Below are 21,386 nucleotides of genomic sequence, written 5' to 3'. Positions count from 1 at the left end.
GAGCCAACTGTTTTCTTTACATACTGTAGAAGCAAATTTAGCATGCCCAAAATGGTAAAATATATTCTCATGCCTTTGAACTGATGCTTAAAATTCTGTCAGTAGTAGTTATAAAATATCCCGCAGTCCACTGATGAACATTTCATTGTTTTTCAATGAGTAGCAGTACACAAACATGCCTGGGCACAGTTCTAGCCAGCTTTTCAAAAATTCAGTCAAGTGCAGCATGGTAATGATATATTTTTGATAAGCATCTGTTCATTTTGAAGGCATTCCCTAATTCAGTTTTTAAGTTTAACGCATTGAGTGTGACCGTGAACGTTCTCACTGCCAGTAAGTGTGTGAGATACAATACGAAGAACGCAAAAGTTCATAAAAGCTCTCCAAGGGCACAGCAGATGGTGGCCTTATTTGTTTAAACATTGATACTGTATTACTGATTTGCAAAGGTAGCGCATTCTGTCACCGTAAGCTCTCCCCAAGGTTTGGAGCAACTGATACAAATCGCCAAATTCTCTGTGGCACAGTTCATATTCATGTATTTTGTCATCTCTCCAAAATCTTGAGAAAGACAGAATTATGATGCCTCTTTTGCTTTACGAAGGAGGCAGAATGCTCAGAAAAGACTGAGACATGAATATTGTGTTGTCATTCACCAGAGTACTCCTGAATTGCATTATATGATCGTCAAACTGTGAAATATTAAACCTGACACAAACATAAATCAGAAGTAATCGATACGTCACCATTACAGAATGACTTTGACAATTTTAACATGTTATATTGATGGCCTTTGTGTGAGCCTATGGATTAAGTCAGCCAAAGGTAGGTCTAGAAGTAAGATAAATGAATCCTCATTCACATCACTTCATGTTTCTTTGCTGATTACAAGGGACATTTTTTTTTTACAAAAAGAGGAGTGGTTAATGCTCACAGCATCTACACAGCATATACTTTACCCTCATATTGTTCTGCTACCAATGGCATGTGGGGCAGTAATTGCAATTTTGTTTCATTTCTTACAGAGATCATCTGTGCCAGTGTGAGAGAATAGGGGGTCATTATTTGGCAACAATGCCAACCATCTGTCACTCAGGTTTAGTCTGTCAAACTCCCTAAAGAGAATGGAGAGAGCAGAGGTAAAACTGCTGTCTTCAGGCAACCTGACTCCACAGCTCCGCAGCCTCAGACGGCTTCCTTCTCAGTGAATTCTCCACAGGCAGAAATGCTGCTCAGTGGGAACCACTATTTGATGAGCTCCCACCCATTGATCAGTTCAGTTTTTCACCCAGCACATCACTTTTAAGCCCCTGCAAACAGCACCAAGGAGATTAGTGATCATTAGTTTGGGAGACAAAAAGGCGCCCGCGACTGTAGATTCAGTCAGAGAGCCCACTGATTTCTTCACTGCCAAAACGGCAGAACAGCTCAAAGGCGGATGCCCCTTGCCCCCCCCCCCCCCCCCCCCCCCAATCCCATGATTCCATTGTACTGAGACAACTGTGCGGGAAATATTCCTGACAGCACAGGAGCTCAAATTCTGAAGCGGCTCTCAGGTGCCTTTGTTTGGGTTTATTTCAGCTTTTTTCCCTACCAAGAGGGAAAGAAAGGCTAAATGAAATCAAAGTAATAACACTACCCTGCAGCCATTGTTGCACACGCCAACTCTCATCTCCCCTGGCAAAAGGTTTTAATTTGTTTGGCACAGATGGTGCTCTGACAGGCCACCTTATTCGGAGAGAAACTTGTCAAACTGGCAAAGAGAGATCGGGCCCTCGTTCAATCTGGGCTGAAGCCTCCCGGTATGGCAGCATTACGATTGGCTCATTACCATTTCCGATCAATCAGGCACCCCCGCCTTATGCTGCAGACAAGATCCAAGTACACCAGCTTTTACAGTAAAGGGCTTGTGATGTGCATGTCTTGTGGGGAAAGTTTTGTAGCAAAAAAAGCTAAATTCTGCTGTCTGAAATCTCCTGGGGCCTCATTTATCAACTATTTGTACTCACAGGATGGAAAGTTACATAATATATCCTCATTGTCACAGATAAAATGTGATTTATCAAGGAAAAAATATTGCGTTGAGACACCCCAAGCTTCATGTCTGCTCCTTGTCTTGCGTATGATTATTTCCTTGGGGTTGAAAGGCAGCACTGCAGAGGACAACAACAACCCAATTAAGGTTTTATGAGGAATGAAAGTGGTCTCACTACACAGTTTGTTATTATTTTTAGTTAATATAATGGACAAGGACTCCCAGACAGTAAATATGAAATTCAGAATTTCAAAAATATTTAATTCATTCAGTGGATTCAGAAGTTAAAGCTGGAGTAATAAAATCCTCACTTGGCTTTCAGAAAATATTTTATTTAGTATGTGAAAAGAGTTTTGTTGCGTATGTTTTGTATTGATTAAATCAATCAATTCTCATCAAAACACCAAAAGAAAGGCACCACAAACATATAGCTACATCTGTCATTCCATGATCCAGTTGCAGCTGTTGCAGAAGCCATACAAAAGCATCCTGTATTTCAGGTTATTATGGCCATAAAAATGAATGGTTTTGTCATGTATGACCTACTCCTCTTGGCTTCAACATCAGAAGTGGGTGAATTGCATTGCACGTTTTGCCATGTGGCTATTTTTGCCTGGTTTAAAATGTCATTTCTTAGACAGCAAAAATAACTGCCATTTTTCTTGTATCCAACCAGGCTAGTTAGACATATTGTTTCATACTAAACTTCAAATTGTGTTCAAATGGACAATGATAGGACAGTTTGTGACCGTATGGAATCATTTAGTGTAAATGCTGTATCTGAGTCATACACAAAATTGATAAACTTAAGCACTTTTCAGCATATGCAAGATTGGTACACAGCATGCAAATGAAGTATGACAGTTAGTGAAGGATGTAAAAATGAGGCCCCTGGTTTTAGGGAGATTCAGTGAGTCTTTCAGAATGTGACAATAGTCTGTCAGTCAACAGGTTATCATCTATTTTGTGATTATACAAATTAGAAATATGATACACCATTATAGTTCTAAAAGGGTCTTTTAATCCCTTCAAGACAACCATATCAAAAGACCAAACCAACAGTGGCACAGATTGAACCATGATAAACGTATATATGTATCTACTTTGAGTGCTCAGTGTAGCGTTGTTTTCACTGTGTTAAGTTGTTTTTACTGTGTTAAGATGGTGTTTCTATCCTAAAGAAATAATCCATGCTCTAATCTGCACTGTTATCACCACACATTACCACACACTGAGGGAGGACATTTGTACTGTAAATGCTAGAAATACCATTAACTTTGTCTTTGCCACAGGTACCAAACAAAGGTTGGCTGTAGTATAGTTTAAATTTTGTGTTTTCCTAATAGACAAGGACACTGTATTTGGCTTCCAGCAAAATGGCTTTAAATAAAATCTTGTAAAACTCAGCTAAAATGAAATTACCCCTCAAAGCATAACTGCTCTGCATATGTATTACTGTGTATTCCATAAATTACTCTGAATTTAGAAACATTGTACTCTTGGCTTTAAAAGCTATTTAAAACCTTTTTTTTATTCAGACCCTTTATGTATCACCGGCACCACTGGAAGAATACCATTCTGTATGGGACTGTGTAAATTAAATCTAATTGTCTCATTTGTGTGCATTATATATACTTCCTCTTAATTGCATCAGCATCTAAAATGTAAGAATGGCTAAGAATGTTACCCAATGCCCATAGAGCATTTAACCTTCTGATATAATAGCCCTCTTCTTCGGTCACCGTTTGTGTTCTGTGGGCTTAGATAGGCAGCATTATTGTTGCACACATTTCACTTGTGTTATTTGTGCTGTCAAAAGGTATTTGAGATCCTGCCTATCTCAGCACATGCAGCTATTAGAGCTGCTTTTGTGGATTTCCTCCAGCACCAAGGCTGTGTGTTCAATATGAGCATTAATACAACTGAGGTGGTCTGGCCAGTGGCAGTGGAAATACTGGTTCAGGTCACATTTAATTGTCTTCCACCCTGTTATGTATCTGTAAATGATCTGACTGATTGGCTACTTTGTTGCCCCTCCCGGTAACCACAGGAAAGACCACACCCACAAGTGCCAGCACAACCAATCAGGGGGCGGCTTTCCCAAAGCTGACAGGTGGCTCAGAGAAAGGTACTGGTCCAGATGACCGCCCTCCTGTGGGGAAACAGGGGTCACCTGACTTGGAGGCGATCAGTGTGGAGACAGAGGGTAAGGGGGCGGGGTGTGAGGGAGGGCCAACTGTCTGTCTGGTTTTGGGCTTAACATTGCACTGTATTGGATCGCACTGTGGGGCTAGTAGCTTTACTGCAGACTCCTGCAAAGGCTTTACTAATGCTTGTGTTTGTGCAACAGGCAAATAACCCTGCTGAATCCTGACCCTTGTTCATTCCCCTATTGGTTTTTCTTTCACTTATGTAGACTATAGAGCTATATAGCTACAGATTTTTTGCAGCACTGGTCACAGGGACCTTGAGGGAATTGATTAGTTAATCATTTCTTACTTGGAAATATGAAGCACAAAATGAAACACACATGTTCTCATTGGAAATCCATGTTTATCATACCAATATAATTCTATTGATAAGCAGATTGGATCTAGAAGAAAATTACCTTGGGCATGGCGTCTCTATACCAAATTATGCAGTGTATACCCTGAGATTATTTCCCTCAACAAGCATTAATCATTAACATGATTTATTTTTGTCTCGCGTTACAAAAACCCCCTGGCAGCAATTCATCCATCTCATTTCCCTTCTTAAAGCTACTCCTACACACACACACACACACACACACACACACACACACATACACATACACACACACTCTGTTTGCCAGAAAATGAGGTCAGTCAAAGTCCTTCCAACATATAAATAGTTCCTGAGGCAGGGCAGTTTTACTCTTATTATAAAGCGTTCATCAGTGTGAATTGAGAGAGACAGGAGATGTGTCAAAAGAGAAGGAAGATATGGAGCCAGAGATAAAAAAAAATTGTCAGTCTAACTGCTAACTGTCCAACCATACTGGAAGATATAGTATTTGTAACAAAAAAAGCTGAAATAATATTAGCTTGAGAAAGACAACAAACCATTTAATAGTGAATGCATTTGAGACCAGTTTGGACAGAGTGTGAGGGTTGAGTATTCCCCACAGGTGCCAGAGCGCTGCTGCTCAGACAAGCTCAGTGAGTACAATTATCAGTGAGTCTGTGACCACTTAAGAGATTTTCATATCTAAACTGAAAGTACGGGTAGCACAAATGCTCAAGCATTGTCCAGAGTATGTGCTGTTTTGAAGTATTACTGTCTGTGGTCATAAAAGACCCCATGGCAAAGAGTACAGGGTACTCCAATATCCAATATCCCAGTCTGGCTCTTCTAGTCTGAACCATCTAATAATCACCCAGGTTAATTGACTAAAATCACTCCCTTCCCAAATTCCTCCCTCCCCTAGACTGTCATTGTGAAAGGAAAGCTCAGTTGACCCTACTGCGTAAAATAAAAGGTTACGTAAGTAAAATAACACTTGCATCTCTCATGTGATGATGTTAATGACATTGTGCTCATAGAGTTCAGTGCCTTCCTATAATGATTTTTCAAAATGTAAGTGAGGGCTTGACATGTTAAAAATACCTTTTATATCTTTATTGTGAACAAAAATGTTTTGAAAATGTTAGCATATTTTGTTATTAAGTAATTAATGTGAAAACTAGTTTTTTTTGGCTGCAAAGGGACAATTGAATGCTGATATGATATTGATGAATGATGAGAATGATGAGAAAATATGAGAATGATGATATTCTGCTGATAAGCATTTTTAATAATCACACAGAATGCTAATTTTAGTTGCTTCTCACAATTAGGACTTTGTTCTGTGTTACTTACTTTCAGCCCTAGGTATCATAGATAGGTGAACCAGTGTAGCTGGTATATTCTACAAGATGGAGCTTAATGGATGACATGTAGGCCATCAACGCCACACACAGAATGAATTACAATCCCAAATGGTCCTATTTTTTCCCTGACAATATACTTTTCTGGCAAGTTGTCAAGAGTCAATAAATCTTGGGTTTATACTGCATTTAGCCAGACAGCTCTACAACCAGCATGATGAGCCACTCAGTCTCCAATGAGAAAACCCAGTATCATAAATAAGCAGCCACTGAGCAGCAGATGGGGAAGAACGTAATAGAAACTTTTCCAATCTATTCCAGCATGCTGATACTGCCCGTGTAGTCAGAGGGGCAGAATAGGATATGAAGCTGGGATTCACAGCCTTACTTTGTAGTCATCTAGTGAGGACACATACACATCTCCCATGTATTAAATAGAGAACTGACCCGAATACAGGAGACTGTACAGGGACTGATTTAGGTGCTCATGATTGTTTTATTTTTATATGCCAAGCATGGAACTGAGAGGCATATGGAATGATCTTGTCAAAGTTCCATATTCATGTCATTGGTAGCATTCCAGGAACCCCTCAAAATCCCCTGACCAACTCTAATAATGTCCAGAAGCACTATATTTTTTTGTACAGTGGGGCAGAGATGTGGTGGGGAAACCTCCAATGATTCAATTATCTGTGGATGCGAGTGATTTATAATGGAAACGACCACGAACTGTGTCAATTAGGCTGTGAAGAGGTTTAGTGAGACCATGCTCTTTTGAGTATTTAAAATAATTATTAGGTGGCTCACCACAATGAATTAGCATCGAGGGATCACACCCACTCGGCTCTAATGCACAAAAGTTTAAACCTACATGATTTTAAACACACAATGACTTGATTACCTTACCTCTTTTGCCCCTTTGTTTTCCCAGGTCACTGTTATCAGTGTCTGGGGCTATCTCTTCCCACCTCCTGCTTTAAATTGGCCTTCTCTCCAGCCGTTAGCGTATTCAAATGAACCGAGTTCACATGAACGAGATCCTTGGCCCGCAGCTAATTTATCTGAAGAGGGGAGGCAGACAACTCGATAATAGAGCAAGCAAGCAGGATTCTGAAACTCATTAAAACACTGTGGGGAGAGGAGAAAATGAACTCATCCTGAACTTTTTTTTCCCTCCATAGAAGAGAGATGAAGCATATAGGGATGTAGAGCTTAGGGGTTATTAATACAGCAGGAGATGGGGGGTACTCTGGCACCCTTGAAAGGGTGTATCATTACCCTTCAAGAGAAAAGAAATATAATCACTTAAACATTAGCCTTTCCCTTTCTCTCCATGTTCCCTAATATAGTCTTTACTGTATGATCATTTAGGAAAATTTAACAGCACATTCTACATTTTTTCCACAAGGTGTTTTGGAAAAATATTTTCTCTAGGAGTAGGTGAAAAGTGAGTATGCAGGTTTAAGATAGATCAGTTATGAGGAATAAATATTTGTAATGAGGCATCCAATCCATGAAAGAGATTGACTGTCTACTGTCATAGTCAATGACTGAGCAATGAATTACTGACATAATGAAAAGAGCTATAAAGCTTTTCTTTGCACTTGATCTTACCCTAAATAAATGAGAATGATTCTAGACATTCCAAATGTTGTTATACTGAGATGATAATGTAACTTATGTTCAATGCTGGAGCACACTGGAGCGTCATTTTCCAGACCTAAATTTTGACCTTTGTTTTCGAAGGTAATCAATAATGTCACCGCACCTCACTTCTGAGGTAGAAATAAAACTTTTTGCTGTTATTTAGGGTATGGTGGAAGGTGTTGTATAAGTAAGGCCACATGACCTACTAAGTGGCTGAAGCTGTCGTATGCGATCAGCGACTCATCGATTTGAAGCAATTTGCTTGTTTCACATCAGGTATTGATTGAGAACACATAGACGTTCCACTCAAGTGTCTCAGAACACCTCACAAGCCCATCACCAGTCGTTTGGTATTAATAGCAATGATTTCATCTCTCAGTGTCTCAGGTTGCAACTTAGACTCACAGTGCACAGATCCATATACACAGTTGTCTGTCCAGATTACCCCCTCTGTCTCACTGGTCCCTGTGGGTGTGGTTACTCCCTGTTTGGGTATTTTTCCCTCTTAATCTGCCTTGTTTTTGGTTGGACGAATATAACCCCACCTCTTTTTTTGTTGAATCCCTGCTTCCTGTTTTTCCTCAGCCTATCTGCCCTCATGTTGTTTCAACAGCTTGAATGAATCCCAAGCCTGTCCAGGGTTTAAACTATAACCCTGTCCTTAAATCGCCACTGGCAAAAATCATGCAAACAGATTTTTGTCCAGCTCAGTGGTCTCCAAACCTGTTCCAAGAGAAGAAGCTGAGGTTCTCTCTAGGAGCTGGCTTAGAGACACCTTGTCTCAGTCTCTGTCTCAGTTGCTTGTGCCTAATGTCACTTATTTTATGCTTTACTCTTAGGAGTGAAGCACAAATTGATGGAGAAATCAGAGCTGATTTCCATGAATGTAATAAATCTCCTCTATATCCTGTATGCAACATGCTTGACTGCTCTGATTGCTGGAGAGGAATGATGCTTCAGTCCCTGTGCTTTATCAGCAGTTAAATTCAGTTTGTTTGGTTTGTGACTGATTTTTTTCTGCATGTTTTGCAATCTTTGATGCATTGAATTAAATACGAATTTCATATGCATTAAAAATACTGCACATGACATCTGAGAGTATGAAGCAAGGGACGTACATTTATTGCATCTCTACCTGTCCACACTAAAATTGGCCACAACTAAATACTCATACTTCAGAAAGAACACTGCAGTGCAAGTATACCCCTCTCTCTCTCTCTCTCTCTCTCTCTCTCTCTCTCTCTACAGATATACATAGTATGAATAAATATTTCATTTGTGAAAAAGGGTTGATTACAAACCGTCCTGACCAGACAATTTTTCCATTATTAACTTGACCATGCAGCCACTCTAGCTGTCCTTAATGAGCTGATTAGGTAATAAGGGTTTCAGAATGCAATCAGCCACTTATATATTGCAGAAAATGATATTTCTTTACAAACATTCATGAATCTAAAAATATCTAATATTTGTAGGAATTGCCATTTGTGTGAGTTGACAGCCATTTGACTGAAGCACAATTTGAATAAAGTACTGGTTCACAATTATACTCTTGAGAACCTGGGGAACAGGTAGTTTGTGATATAAATGGTATAGGTGAACAGTCTAAAGATGGACAAGCTGTTCTGTGATACAGTGAGAGGGACATTTCTCACTATGGAAAAACCATTCCTTTTAATTTAATGCCTTATTGTTATTTATTTATTTCTATGTGCATTCATTTTGGAAAATTGTTAATAAGGACTGAAATAAATTACTACTACTACTAATACAAAAAGGTTTTTCCACAGAAGACCTGTTTTTTTCAGTGAACTGACTTGCTTGTGGAGCTGACAAGCTGACAAAAGAATTCAGCTTGTCTTATCTGCTCTCTTTCTGGTCAACAGCATGCAGTAGGTAAAAAAGATTGCTATCTTTACCTGACAGTATGCAAGAACTGTGCAAGTCTCATGCATAGCTCTCATGAAGATCATGTTGGATCTTCTTTCATGCCATGTCTTCAGGACTTCTCTTGAGCTGTTTGAGCTCCATTCTGGAATGTCTGTCTAAGCAATGTCACGCTTCATTACTTCCTGTTCATCTAATTAAAAGTTTCTGCTGAAGAATCTCAAGAACACTACAAACCCAACTAGTCTGCGGTTTCTTCAAGATATTCCTATAACGTAGGATGAGCTTGTACCTGATCCATAATTTTCAAGCTGTTCACTGTTTTTATTTTATGATTTGAAAGCATTTAACACATTTCCAAATGTTCAGTATAATGCAAGACTTTAAACATCCTGTTTGTGTTTCAGTAAGCTTTGCTTTGGCACAACCTCCCACCAGCAAGAAACCTCACCCCACAGAAATAAAATCGACAGAGTTCACAGCTTTGTCTGCTTATACACTCAAAATTCTCAATTTGCCAAACAGGAAGTAGACAGGAGCTTTGCCGTAGTTCTGATTACGCAACATGAAAGCGATCATTTTTAACATCGCGGATATAACGGCTTTGTGTTGCTGTTAGATGGGAGAATTGCAACAGTGCTGTGGCTGGCTCCCATGTCCCGCAACGCAGCTGCTTCTGAGAGAACGCATTTATAAACTCACCAGCCTCACAATCTGTCAATCACTGCCGGTCTCTTTCCCCCCGCGCGATCTGTTCTTCACACACCATCTCGCTCGCTTCCTCTCAGCCCATCTGTTTGTTTACCTTTTTCTCTGGACCTGTGAATGTCCCTAATGTGTTTCCCTGTCATTTACACATTATGGCTGTATCAATCTGCAGATGAACCGAGACCATGTTAAAATGAGAGACAGAGAAAAGTATACCATGTAAGAACAGGGAGAAAAAAAAAACACTAGACACAAATTAGTTGTTTGAGTCTGATGTTGACTTGCATATTTAACTATTCTTTGCTACACAACATCAGGCTCTCATTGTCATATTTACCTGCATTGCACCACCAGTACCCTTATAGATGAGGGAAACTATAATCCACCCACCTTTGCTTCATTTTCTGACTTGCAGTAGCTTCCAACTATGGAGCTTAAAAAAGACAGTTTTGAAATAGCCTTTATTATATTTTTTTTCTAAAAGCTAGAGTTTATAGTGGACAGTATACCCTGGAACTTTTACTGCCTGATAAAACTAGCAGGGCATTAATGGAACTGTTAACAGGATATTAACAGGTTGCTTCAGCAGCCATTCAACAGCACATAGTACCCTCCATATTTTGATGGGTGTTGAATCTAACATGAATGGGGCAGCATATGTCATAGACGTGTACAAGCTGAGTCATACGCAGTGGCCACAAATATGTTGTGACAAGCTGTGCATCGGGGGCGGAGGTTTGTGTACCTCCTGCTTGCTTCCCACTGTGGCGCTTGACACACCGTTGGTTGACTCATGCCTCTGAGACAATATGTTGTTCTTCAATAAGTCATGAGGTCTGTGACCGCGGTCTGGGGGTGTTGCTGTGGGGGGCACTGAGTCACCATACACAGAGCCACAGGGGCGGTCGATAAAGCCACACAGCTCCCCGGCAAAAGAGAGTTCATAATTCATTAGTGCCACATGCCACCCTGAAGCCCCAGGGACGCATTGAAAGCTCACGCCGGAGCACTGGGGCCAGCAGCATTGTCAGCCTGGGGCCCCTTACAAAGCTAAATTTACTTTACATACCAGCCCTACTTCCACTTTGGATGTGTTACAGTCCGTTACGTCTAGATTTACTACACGCTGCTCATGATACACTTTAGTTCCCCTGAATTAGATGCGTGCCACCTTCTTCTGTATTGCCCAGACAGGAAGTAGAGCAGTATGGCTGAGCTTTGACATTCATCTCTTCTTAGCCAGAGGGGGTAATTGAAGATACAATTATAATTTCCGTTGTGTGTACAACAGCCGTTGCACGCATTAATTTTCTAGATCTGTCAAGTCATGGTTAAAAAAATTAACATCAGTTAAAATCAGGTGGCAGCCCTAATATTAACATTTTGCATTTGATTTGAAGCAGGTGTAACACATGCTGAACACACATGCTGACAAACCCTGTCCACCCCTTGTTACATTTTAAAGCAACACTAGAAAGTACTGCATCTACAGCACCATTCTCTTATATCTTTAATGCAATGTGATCCTGTTTATACACCTGTTTAAAGACTGTTTTTCCTCCATAATCACAATACAGTGATAAAATCAGGTAAACGTTTTCTTCCTGTGAATGATAATTATTTTGGGAGAATGGCTTTCCATCTTAATTTACATTGAGAACAACATGAAGAGGCACATATGAGAGCTCTCTCGAAATACTTATACTGATTGTGTCATCTCTTCCCCCCATCATACGCATTAAACTCTAAAAGAAAAGTGTTTATTGAAAGCGTTAGTTAATAGTGGACCATCTGTTTCCATCCCACGTCTGAGCCTGCAAAGAGTCTGGCGCTCCCAAGTTGATTCGCAGAGCATGCTTCTGTGTTATATATAGCAAGATGGAGACTGGGCTTCTTTTCATAATCAGGAGCTACTTTGCCCTCACACCTGCAGTAGCCCCATCCCTGTAGCACTGTGTCTCATCCTGTGAAACTCCTAAGACACTGCACTGCATATCGCACACCCAACCCCTTTGCCTAAACATGCCTGCCGTGGGACACAGCCCACACCCCAGCCATAGCAGACCCCTTCCTGAGAGATCGACAGATCCAGGATCGTCACGTATACGTGCTGCAATTTTTCCTTTGTGCCATCTGCGCTCTTTGTGTTTATAGTTTAGCTGCTAGCATTCACCATATTACAGTAGCGTTTCATCAGACACGTCAAAAATATAACCAAGTGTGAGACACATATTCATTCATGCTAACATGTCACATTTACAGTAATTTTTCCACTGTAAATTCCTCAGTGTCCTTATAAAGCAGAACATAGTTTGCATTTGCACCTAGTGTGTTGTTGTATTTTCAGTCTGCAAACAAGTGTAAACCACTTTTAATTGGGATCCACCACTGCCATGACATTTCACAAAGAAGGAGCAATTATAATTATAGCAATTAGATGAGACCCTAGGTTAGACTGTGAGTATGTGCTTCATGTTTCTGTATATTGTACATGTCCGGTTTATGGAATCACTCTCCCTCTGCCCCACCATCATCATCATTAACACCAGTCATTATATTATCAGTCTCCATTATGCCATCTAACCTGTGCTGTCATTACAAGAAGAAATGATCCCATTTGCAACACCTGCAATTTGCCCCCTTGCAGCCAGAAACTCTTCTCATAGCTAATCTAATACACAGAGACTGTCATTAAGGGTAGAGAGGGGCCCGACACCACAGATGGCTGGAGCATTGGCAAATGAGCTGTGATTGCAAGAGGTGACATGTATCTTCATCCCTCATTCGATGGCTGCCATTAGACATATCGAATGTTGGGGTCCCAGTGTCTGAGGTCACTTCATGGTCTTTTGAGAGAACAGCTGCTGTCCGTTATATTTTCCACCTACCTGTACATTTCAGGAGTTAGGAAGAGCAGTTGATTTGCTACTAATGCTAGTGGAGCAAGGTAGCAAGGTGCTCTGGCAGAATATGTTGCAGTATGGCCCTCTAAATCACAGAGGTAAATTGATGTAGTGTATCTAATGGTTGTCCACTAACTACACTCTAAATGTTTGTGTACATATGTACGTGTGTGTGTGTGTGTGTGTGTGTACGTGTGTGTGTGTACGTGTACGTGTGTGTGTGTACACGTGTGTGTGTGTGTACACGTGTGTGTGTACGTGTGTGTGTGTGTACGTGTGTGTGTGTGTGTGTGTGTACGTGTGTGTGTGTGTGTGTGTGTACGTGTGTGTGTACGTGTGTGTGTACGTGTGTGTGTACGTGTGTGTGTGTGTGTGTGTGTGTATGTGTGTGTGTGTATACATGTGTGTGTGTGTGTGTGTGTGTGCACGAACAAGTGCATTATTGTGCCAGCAAGTCTTGCATCTTGCACTGAAGTATACACTTGAATATGCTTCAGACTCATTGCATGATTCCTACTTGCTTCATTGTTTAAAAGCTGAGAACACATAGAAGATTGACCACTGGAAAGCTCTTACTATCTATGTCTAAGTCCAAAACTAAGTGTTTGGTGAAAAAGCTTTCTTATTTCATTAAGAGAAACAGGGATATTTTGAGATGAATTCAAACATGCTGCTTCCAAGTTTGTACATCATAGGTAAACACTTTCCTCCTGCTGCTGGAGGAAGCAGTTGATTGAAAGTATTCTCTTAAAGTCAAAGTGGAGGTGACATCATCATTAAATTGAAGCATGAACCAAAGAGAGCTTTTCTGTCAAAATTTTACGAGATCGGTCATATCAGTGTCCCTCTCTCTTGATTTCTGTAGGTGTTCGACGGCCCCCAGAAGTGGAGAAGCCCAACCACAGTGTTCACTACACCCTCCTGATTGCCTGTGTGCTGGTGGCTTTTGTTTTGGGTGCATTCCTCTCTGGGTTTTTGGTCTCCTGTTACTGCAACCACAATGTGCATAAGACAAGGCGGCTTGGCAAGGACCCCGAGGCACCCATCCCCCATGCGCTCTCCCTTCGCAGCCTGGCTAAGCTAAATGGCCTTCTGGATAGCCAAAACAAGGAGGATAAGTTAGAGGTGTCCTCGCCAAAGCTGTACAACTCTTTCATCCCGAGCAAGAAGGAGCATCCTGTCAGCAGAAATGGCCGACTTGGAGCAGGGGGCGAACTGCTCCATTCCCATCATCACCACCACACTGCTGAGCTTTCAGGTCTGCCTACTCCAGACTCCACCCCGGAGTTGCCCATAAAGGCCTTCAAGAACCAGTGGGAGAAGAACCAGAACTGTAACAACGCCAAGGACGGCAAGCCTCAAAACATGAGTGGCTCCCGGCCCAGCTCTGGGGTCCATCAGCATATCTTCCCATTCTCCCACGGGCTATCCAATGGTCAAGCCCTGGGGGGTGCCCTCCACCTGGAGGAGAGGAAGATCCCCAATGCTGAACGCATGATGATCCAACCATACCCCTCCTACCCTCATAAGGTGATGGACATCACACCACTAGATGAACTCCTGAAACATGTTCACGAGGTCAACGTAGCTGGTGGCAAGAACGTAACAGTCTTGACCTCTATACCAGCTAACGGGAGCCAGATAGGTTTCACCAACCGTGTTCAGCCTCAGATTCCCGAAACTGAATCTGCCTCTTACTATAGCTCATCCACGCTTCCGAGGGACAGCCTGACACGTCGCATGGATGTCCCTCCGGAATTACCCCCACTGCAGTCCACACTCGAGAGGGTGTCCCGCCACCCATCCCAGAGGAACTCCTTAATAGCTGCCTCAAAGATGTCCAACGGAGGGGTCGTTCCACGGCAACACAGCTTCAGTCACCGCAGCGGTCACCAGCCGCCTCCCCTGCTGGCCCGGATGAACTCTACAGGCAGCACCTGCGAGATTCACCACCCCCTCATCCCCAGCAGCTACCTGGCGCGCCAACACAGCTACAACGAGCAGCCCGAAGTGCACCGGAGTGCCATCGTCCGCCGGACCTCCTCCCTTAAGCCTGACGTTCCCCCCAAGCCCCTCTTTATCCCTGCCACTTCTCCCGTTAACCCACAGGGAAAGTTCAACTACTGAGAGGGGAGTGAAAACCCAAGAAGAAAATGGTTCTCTCTCTCTCCCCCAAAAACCTCCCTGATATCGAGCTGAGGGTAAAAGGGGAAATATCCAAAACAAAATGAGGGGTTTGCATGGCAGCCAGCGCTGTCTCCGTCACACTTGTGCTGAACTTGTTTTGTCCATGTCCAATGAATGTCTTTGTACCATATTGGTATTGCTTAACAACTTGCTTATAGAAAGGTGATAAAATGGGGAAGGATCAGATCCAGGACACTGTTTTGACTCGGCTTCCAAGCTCTTCATCAAGGCACTGCAAAGCAACACAGAGTACCGATGGAGGGAAGCTCTCTCAAACTGTGGGTTAAAAGCCTGGACTTGGTCAAACAGTGACTTTGGTCTTGATAATGTATTGGTCACATCTAGATTTGATCAGAGCTCACGTGTGTTGATCTGAAGTTGAGGGCAGTGCTGTTTCCCCTTATAATGTGTATATACATTATGCATGTGTGTGTATATATATGTGTGTTTATATCTACACAGTATATGTATACATGTATATATGCAGTCCATGTATCCCTCAGAACAAATGAATGAACTCCGTGGAGGCAGCTCTTCCTTTGCCTTATTCTTTCAGCAGAACTGTATTGTGGAAACATCTATTTCACTGACATTTCTACCCCCCAGAAGAGTTCTCTGAATGAGTCTGAGCAATAACCACCCTGCCCTGTCTCACCGTGTCAAGGGTGTTAGGTCGGGGAGGAGAGAGCGGGTACACTTTCACGAAGCTGATGTAGTGGTGATGACTCCCATGCCAAGGTGTTGCTCCAAAACCCTCAGATGAAAGACTGCCAGACTCCGTAACGGATTGGGTTTAAGGAGAAGTACACTGACCAAATGATCATTTTTGCCTTTGGAAAAGGGAGATCTTTGCTGTCCTGCCTTGGCAGGCACCACTAGTATTGAACTGGGACTGCTGTTCTTTGCAAACAAAATGCATGGCCTGTGACCATTCGTTTGAACAGGAGCGTACTTTTAGAAGTTGGTGCTATAACTTTGTGAACACTGCAGAAAGGCTGTTTCTCCTCCTCCACTGATAACAGGCGCATACCTCCAAAAGAATGCCTCCCAAATTTTACCCTACAAACCAAATCAGAATTTTGTGAGAGGTTTTAAATAACATATTTGCTTAAAACAAGGACCCCCTACATCAGGTTCAAAATCAGATTATGCCCACTTGAGGATTATGAGGTCCTTGATTTTAATGTGGTGAACACCGCTATTAGTATAATTATTAACTCTGTGGCTATTGGTGTAAATAAAGGAATAATAACTAGCCAAATTTTAATTGTATGTGTAAATGTGTGCCTTATTTAATATAATATGTGCTATGGGGAATATTATGGGGAAAAAGAATAAAGAGGCTATTGTGTTTTATTTTTTGTTTTTTAACTTTGTTGTCAATATGTGTCATAGCCATTGTAGATTTGTATTTTTATCTCTAGCCCTTTTGATATCCCCAAACCGCAGGACAGTGTAATTATGTGTGAGGCTGTTATGATCGGCATAGCAACTGCCAGCTTGAGGCTGCAGATTTGTTGTTGTTCCTTTTTATGTTGGTTATTTGTTGGGTTTCTCGTTCCTCAGCTGCCGCTCTTCATTCATATTATCAATAGCATGCCAGGAGGTATAGTCCACAGATTAAATGGTGAACAACCCCTCCCACCAATCTCTAAATTAAAGTGTGTCACCCTATGTGTTTGCAGATGCTTGCAGAAGGAAAACATCTCTTGGTTCTCACTTCTATAACAGCTGACATTGCTGAAAATGAGAAATCGAACATGATTTTTTTTTTCTGAGTAAACGGAAAGGTCAGTGTGGGAACCAAGTGAGACTAGTATTATTGTGAAATGAACTTGTCTAGCCGCAGAGCAAACATGCAAATGCGTTAGCAATGCATTAGTACGCTGTGTGCTTAATGGAAGCATCTGTTGCTTCTCTTTAGCAGTTCTGATAATTACACGCAGGGGGATGGCACAAGTCCACTCAGGCTTGTGGTTATCATTCCCGATTCTTGTGTGTTCAGAGGTTGCATCCTCTAGATAGGCTTTTTTTTAGGTCTGAATTACTGGTTTCACTCAGATCCAAGCAGCTTTTGTTTGTTTTGTGTGAGAAAATGTGAAGTCAGTTCTAGCACCTCGATCACAAAAACCGATGTGTGGAGAGGTGTGCAATCCACACTTGAATTCACCTCAGGTTGGCAGCCAAGTAAGTGCCATAACGAGTGCTTTTGTGCACTCACAGCCCCAAGCAGGAAATGAAGAGATTTTCAAAAATTATATGCAAAATAGGCAGTACAGTACAAAGGCAAAATCATTTTATGTTTCCATGTGTATCATGACAAAGTTGAACACTTATTTAAGTTAAAGATGGTTTTGAACACTACTGAAAAATGACCCTTTCTCGCGGAAAATAAACCCAGGCAGCAATCTTACATTGAGTTCAAGTGTGGCTTCTTTCATTTCTCATAGAGATTATATGGGAAAGGGAATAGACTGTGTCTGTTGTAGTTACTATAGCTTTTGAAATTCTTAGAATTGCACAGTGTAAATAAAGAAAATCTCCCTTCTGGGGTTTTCATCAATTTAACATTTTTTAAGTGGGCTATGCCTCTGGAGACCTTTTCAATTGAGTCTCATTCAATACTGTTGTATGTCCCATATGATTAAAAAATTAAATAAAATGATCATACAAATGTATGTGTTGTAATGCTTCTATTGATCCACAGGTTATAAACCATTGGCCCAGAGGCCCAATGGCTACAGCATCACTTCATCATACAATACATTCCATCATATGTATGTACTGTGGTTTACTGTAGTTCTGTTTGCTCACAGATGTAACTAGCTGTCCTTGACCAAGCTGACAAGGTGTGACAAAGGGCTTTCATCTTTCACCTGATTTATAGAATAGCTGTTCAGCATAGACATATCGCATGTACCCACACATTGCCAACAGGTTTTTCCCTCTGAGTCTGTGCAAGAAGAAAAAGAGGACCACTCCAGGATAGTATGATTGGTTTTTGAAATTTGAAGAGGATCCTTGAACGAATAAACTAGTGCATTAGTTGTACGTCAATTCATCAAGTGGTCTAAGAGGAGCTGTCATCTATGTGCAGTACTGACATTGATGGTCACTTTTAATAGCCTATTAATTTTTTGTCTGTTGCAGTTGTTGCATTGAAAGAACTCACTCATGAATTTATTTGTCCATGGCCAGGTAGTTAGATCACAGTGTAATAGGAAAGCAAAGTAACCAGGCCTTCACCTTAGAGGGAGTGGACACAAGGTTAAATTTCTTTGTGCCTCTGTGGTTTAAACCTTGCCGTATTCCCGACAATAGTTCACTGCCTATCTCACCGTGTTAAATCATTAATGGGTTTGATTTTGACTAAAGAAAATATTTTTCCATTTGTAAATTATTTTATTTTGGTGCATGGTAAGGACAAACATGTACAGACACAGGTTCTGTGAATAAAATGGAAAAAGCAGTCTATTTAATTCACAGAACCCGGGTCTGTCTGGAACACTTCTTCAGTTATGATTACAGTGAGAATATGTGATGTAAAAGTAAGTAAGGGTATACTGTCTAATTGCTGTCACAAAATGTGCATGTAAATGCACTCTAGTTACAGTTAGACCTCCATCTGATGTGGCTAGTAAGATGCATTTTCAGTGAGAAAATGGCTTTAGACACCAACAGGTAAGTGGTTACTTGTCTGTCATCTGATATCCACTTGAGGTAAAGACACCAACTTCAATTAAATCTGGTAAGGTGCTATTACAACTTTGACCACCACTATGAAGCAGATGTTCATAGTCCACAAACACAGCCATGCCATTTATTCTTGTACACACAATATTCCTTATTTTATAAATATTTGTTGGGGGCATGATACTAGTGCTGAAGGCTTCATACAGAGACAGATTGGGAGTTGAAATGTGTAATGATGCTTCAACTAGGGTGTTCCTCAAACATATTTCTAACATAGTCCCATAACCAACCAATAATGAGCATATCTTGAAATTTTGGGACCAATATTCTACCTGACTAGGATTGATATTTGACTAATCTTAGCCCCCCACTAGCTGCGTATTTATCCATCATAAATATTGAAGAAATCTCATGTGGATTTCAGACTGTTTCTTATCAGAGATCATTATCTTGCTGGTTACCGAAATGTTTGGCTTTGGAAGTAGTTTGTGTTGCATTAAGTATGAGAATTGATTTTTTTCTGTACTAATTGTCCTCCATTTTGTCTGGCAGAGTTTGTGCATTGTTGAGATAATGTCATACTGAATATGAACAGACCTGACTTGACTGCAGCCAGGGATGTATTGATTATCTTGTGTTAATTATCTACAGTCTCAATTAAGTAATCATGACTGTGAGCTTTGGGGGGTGGCAACGTGGGAAGAATAATTGGCTGAAATGAGGCCCAGTGTGTAATTAATGGATTCCGATGGAAGATGAGTTGAATCCTTCACCCTTAAAAAGGTGCAGTGTTATTTATAAGGCTCTCACTGTGGGAGTCTGCAGACACAGCAAAGTCAAGATAACCCAAATAATCCAGATAATCTAAATGGTTTTAGTTGGAACAGAACTTTAATTGTAATTTATTAGTACAGTTTTCAGGGCAACCTACTGGATACAATTTATCCTATTAAAGAACTGGATGCATTTTGAATGGATTAGGCCCTTTAGTGTGTATGTTAATGTCTACCGGTCAATGGATCTGGTACACATGCGGTCACACAAAAGTGTGTTCTTTTGAGTGTCAGGTTGCTGACCTCTTGTCTGCATGAGAGAGAATTCAGTAGGAACCCACAGCAATTCAGCATTGAGAAATTGATACATCATAGTCTTGTTCTTGGCCTCAGTGTCACTTATTTGGGGTAATGCTTGTGGTCTCATTCTTCAAGAATTAAATCATAATCTCATGTATATGAAGCTTTATATGTCCAGCTACTGTATGAAATAGTGTCTCTAATGGGCCTTATTGATGAGCTTGTGCGTGGTGGTCTCTGCTTACACACTGCTGGCCACTCTCTTTCCTAGATTTCTGTGAAGTGTGTTTACAGCATGGTGCCTGAAACTAAAAACAATGTGAATGACTTCTCCTGAGTGGCAACGTCAAGCAAATCTGCCTTACTTTATGTAATACTGTATAGTCTGAGTCAGCTAACTCTTCCTCGAATTTGTTTTGACAGCAAAGAAACAATGTGTTCCTCAAATCTGCTTTTACTTGGCTTTCCCTGGCTGCGCTACCAGTATTTTTATATATTTATATTTAATACACCTGTTTAGAAAATCTAATGCAAGCCGTGGATGAAGAGATTTACGCTGCCACATTAACTGAAATATTTACAAGAAATTCTGACAACTGAAATGATCTGTCTGAAAGCAGTATTATAGAAACAGACAAAGTAGAATACAAAATGAAATGCCTGTAGACCATTGATTGGAAAAAAAGATAATTTCCAATTGATGTGTATGGTCATGCATCTCCCATGAGCTCTCTGATCAGCTGTTTTAAAAGCAATATATATTTTTCTTTTTTCCTTTCTTCTTTGTAAATAGTTTCAAGAGCAGTCAGCTTTCTGTCTCCCCAAATCCCCCTGGAATTGCAGATCCAGTGACGTCTTGGGACCTGCCATGCATTAGCTTAGAATTCCTGTCACATCCACACTTGCAACAATATACTGACTGCCAACATCAAAAATCATCATGTCTGTGCCAAAAGAAAAACAGTGGAGGAGTAGTCACCATTTTTCCTCCAAGATCTGTCAAAGAAATAATTTCTGTTGTCAGGAACTTTTGCAAAGGTCTAAGAACGAAATGTTGATCAGGGTTTTGGAACAGATGTAATCTGATTTCCTTTCCCATTTATTCCTCATTTTTCCTTCTTGCTGCTTCCAAATATCAATGTGGATTCAATCTGTTAATATCACCATGGGATAGCTGTCAAAAATTTTGGCAGTTTAGAAATTGCAGTTTTTAAAGGTTCATTCAATACAGAAATCAGTGGTAGGGGGGTTGATGTCAAAATGTAATAAAAAGCCAATTTAGAGCAATGGTATATTAAGCAATAGCATGTTAAGATGGTGTGCCTGTAATTGCTTAAATAAAGGCATCTTCCTCACTCTCAGATTT

At 40.9% G+C, this 21,386-nt stretch overlaps 1 protein-coding gene across 3 annotated transcripts in view; it reads left to right on the top strand.

Moving 5' to 3' along the window:
• The window catches only part of sema6e (sema domain, transmembrane domain (TM), and cytoplasmic domain, (semaphorin) 6E), a 114,051-nt gene extending 96,262 nt beyond the window's left edge, over positions 1–17,789 (top strand). For 2 of the 3 annotated variants that reach the window (XM_036538785.1, XM_036538784.1), the window contains 2 exons: positions 4,086–4,241; positions 13,933–17,789. In XM_036538785.1, coding sequence (XP_036394678.1) covers positions 4,086–4,241; positions 13,933–15,194 — 1,418 coding nt within the window. In that variant the 3' untranslated portion in view covers positions 15,195–17,789. The remainder of the gene's footprint in view (positions 1–4,085; positions 4,242–13,932) is intronic. The other variant, XM_036538786.1, reaches the window with a different exon arrangement.
• Positions 17,790–21,386: the final 3,597 nt, after the last annotated feature.

The sequence above is a fragment of the Megalops cyprinoides genome, chromosome 10, assembly GCF_013368585.1.
Source record: "Megalops cyprinoides isolate fMegCyp1 chromosome 10, fMegCyp1.pri, whole genome shotgun sequence".
Classification (NCBI taxonomy): Eukaryota; Metazoa; Chordata; class Actinopteri; order Elopiformes; family Megalopidae; genus Megalops; species Megalops cyprinoides.
Note: the sequence above shows the minus strand (reverse complement) of the source record. Positions and strands in the feature narration are given on the sequence as shown.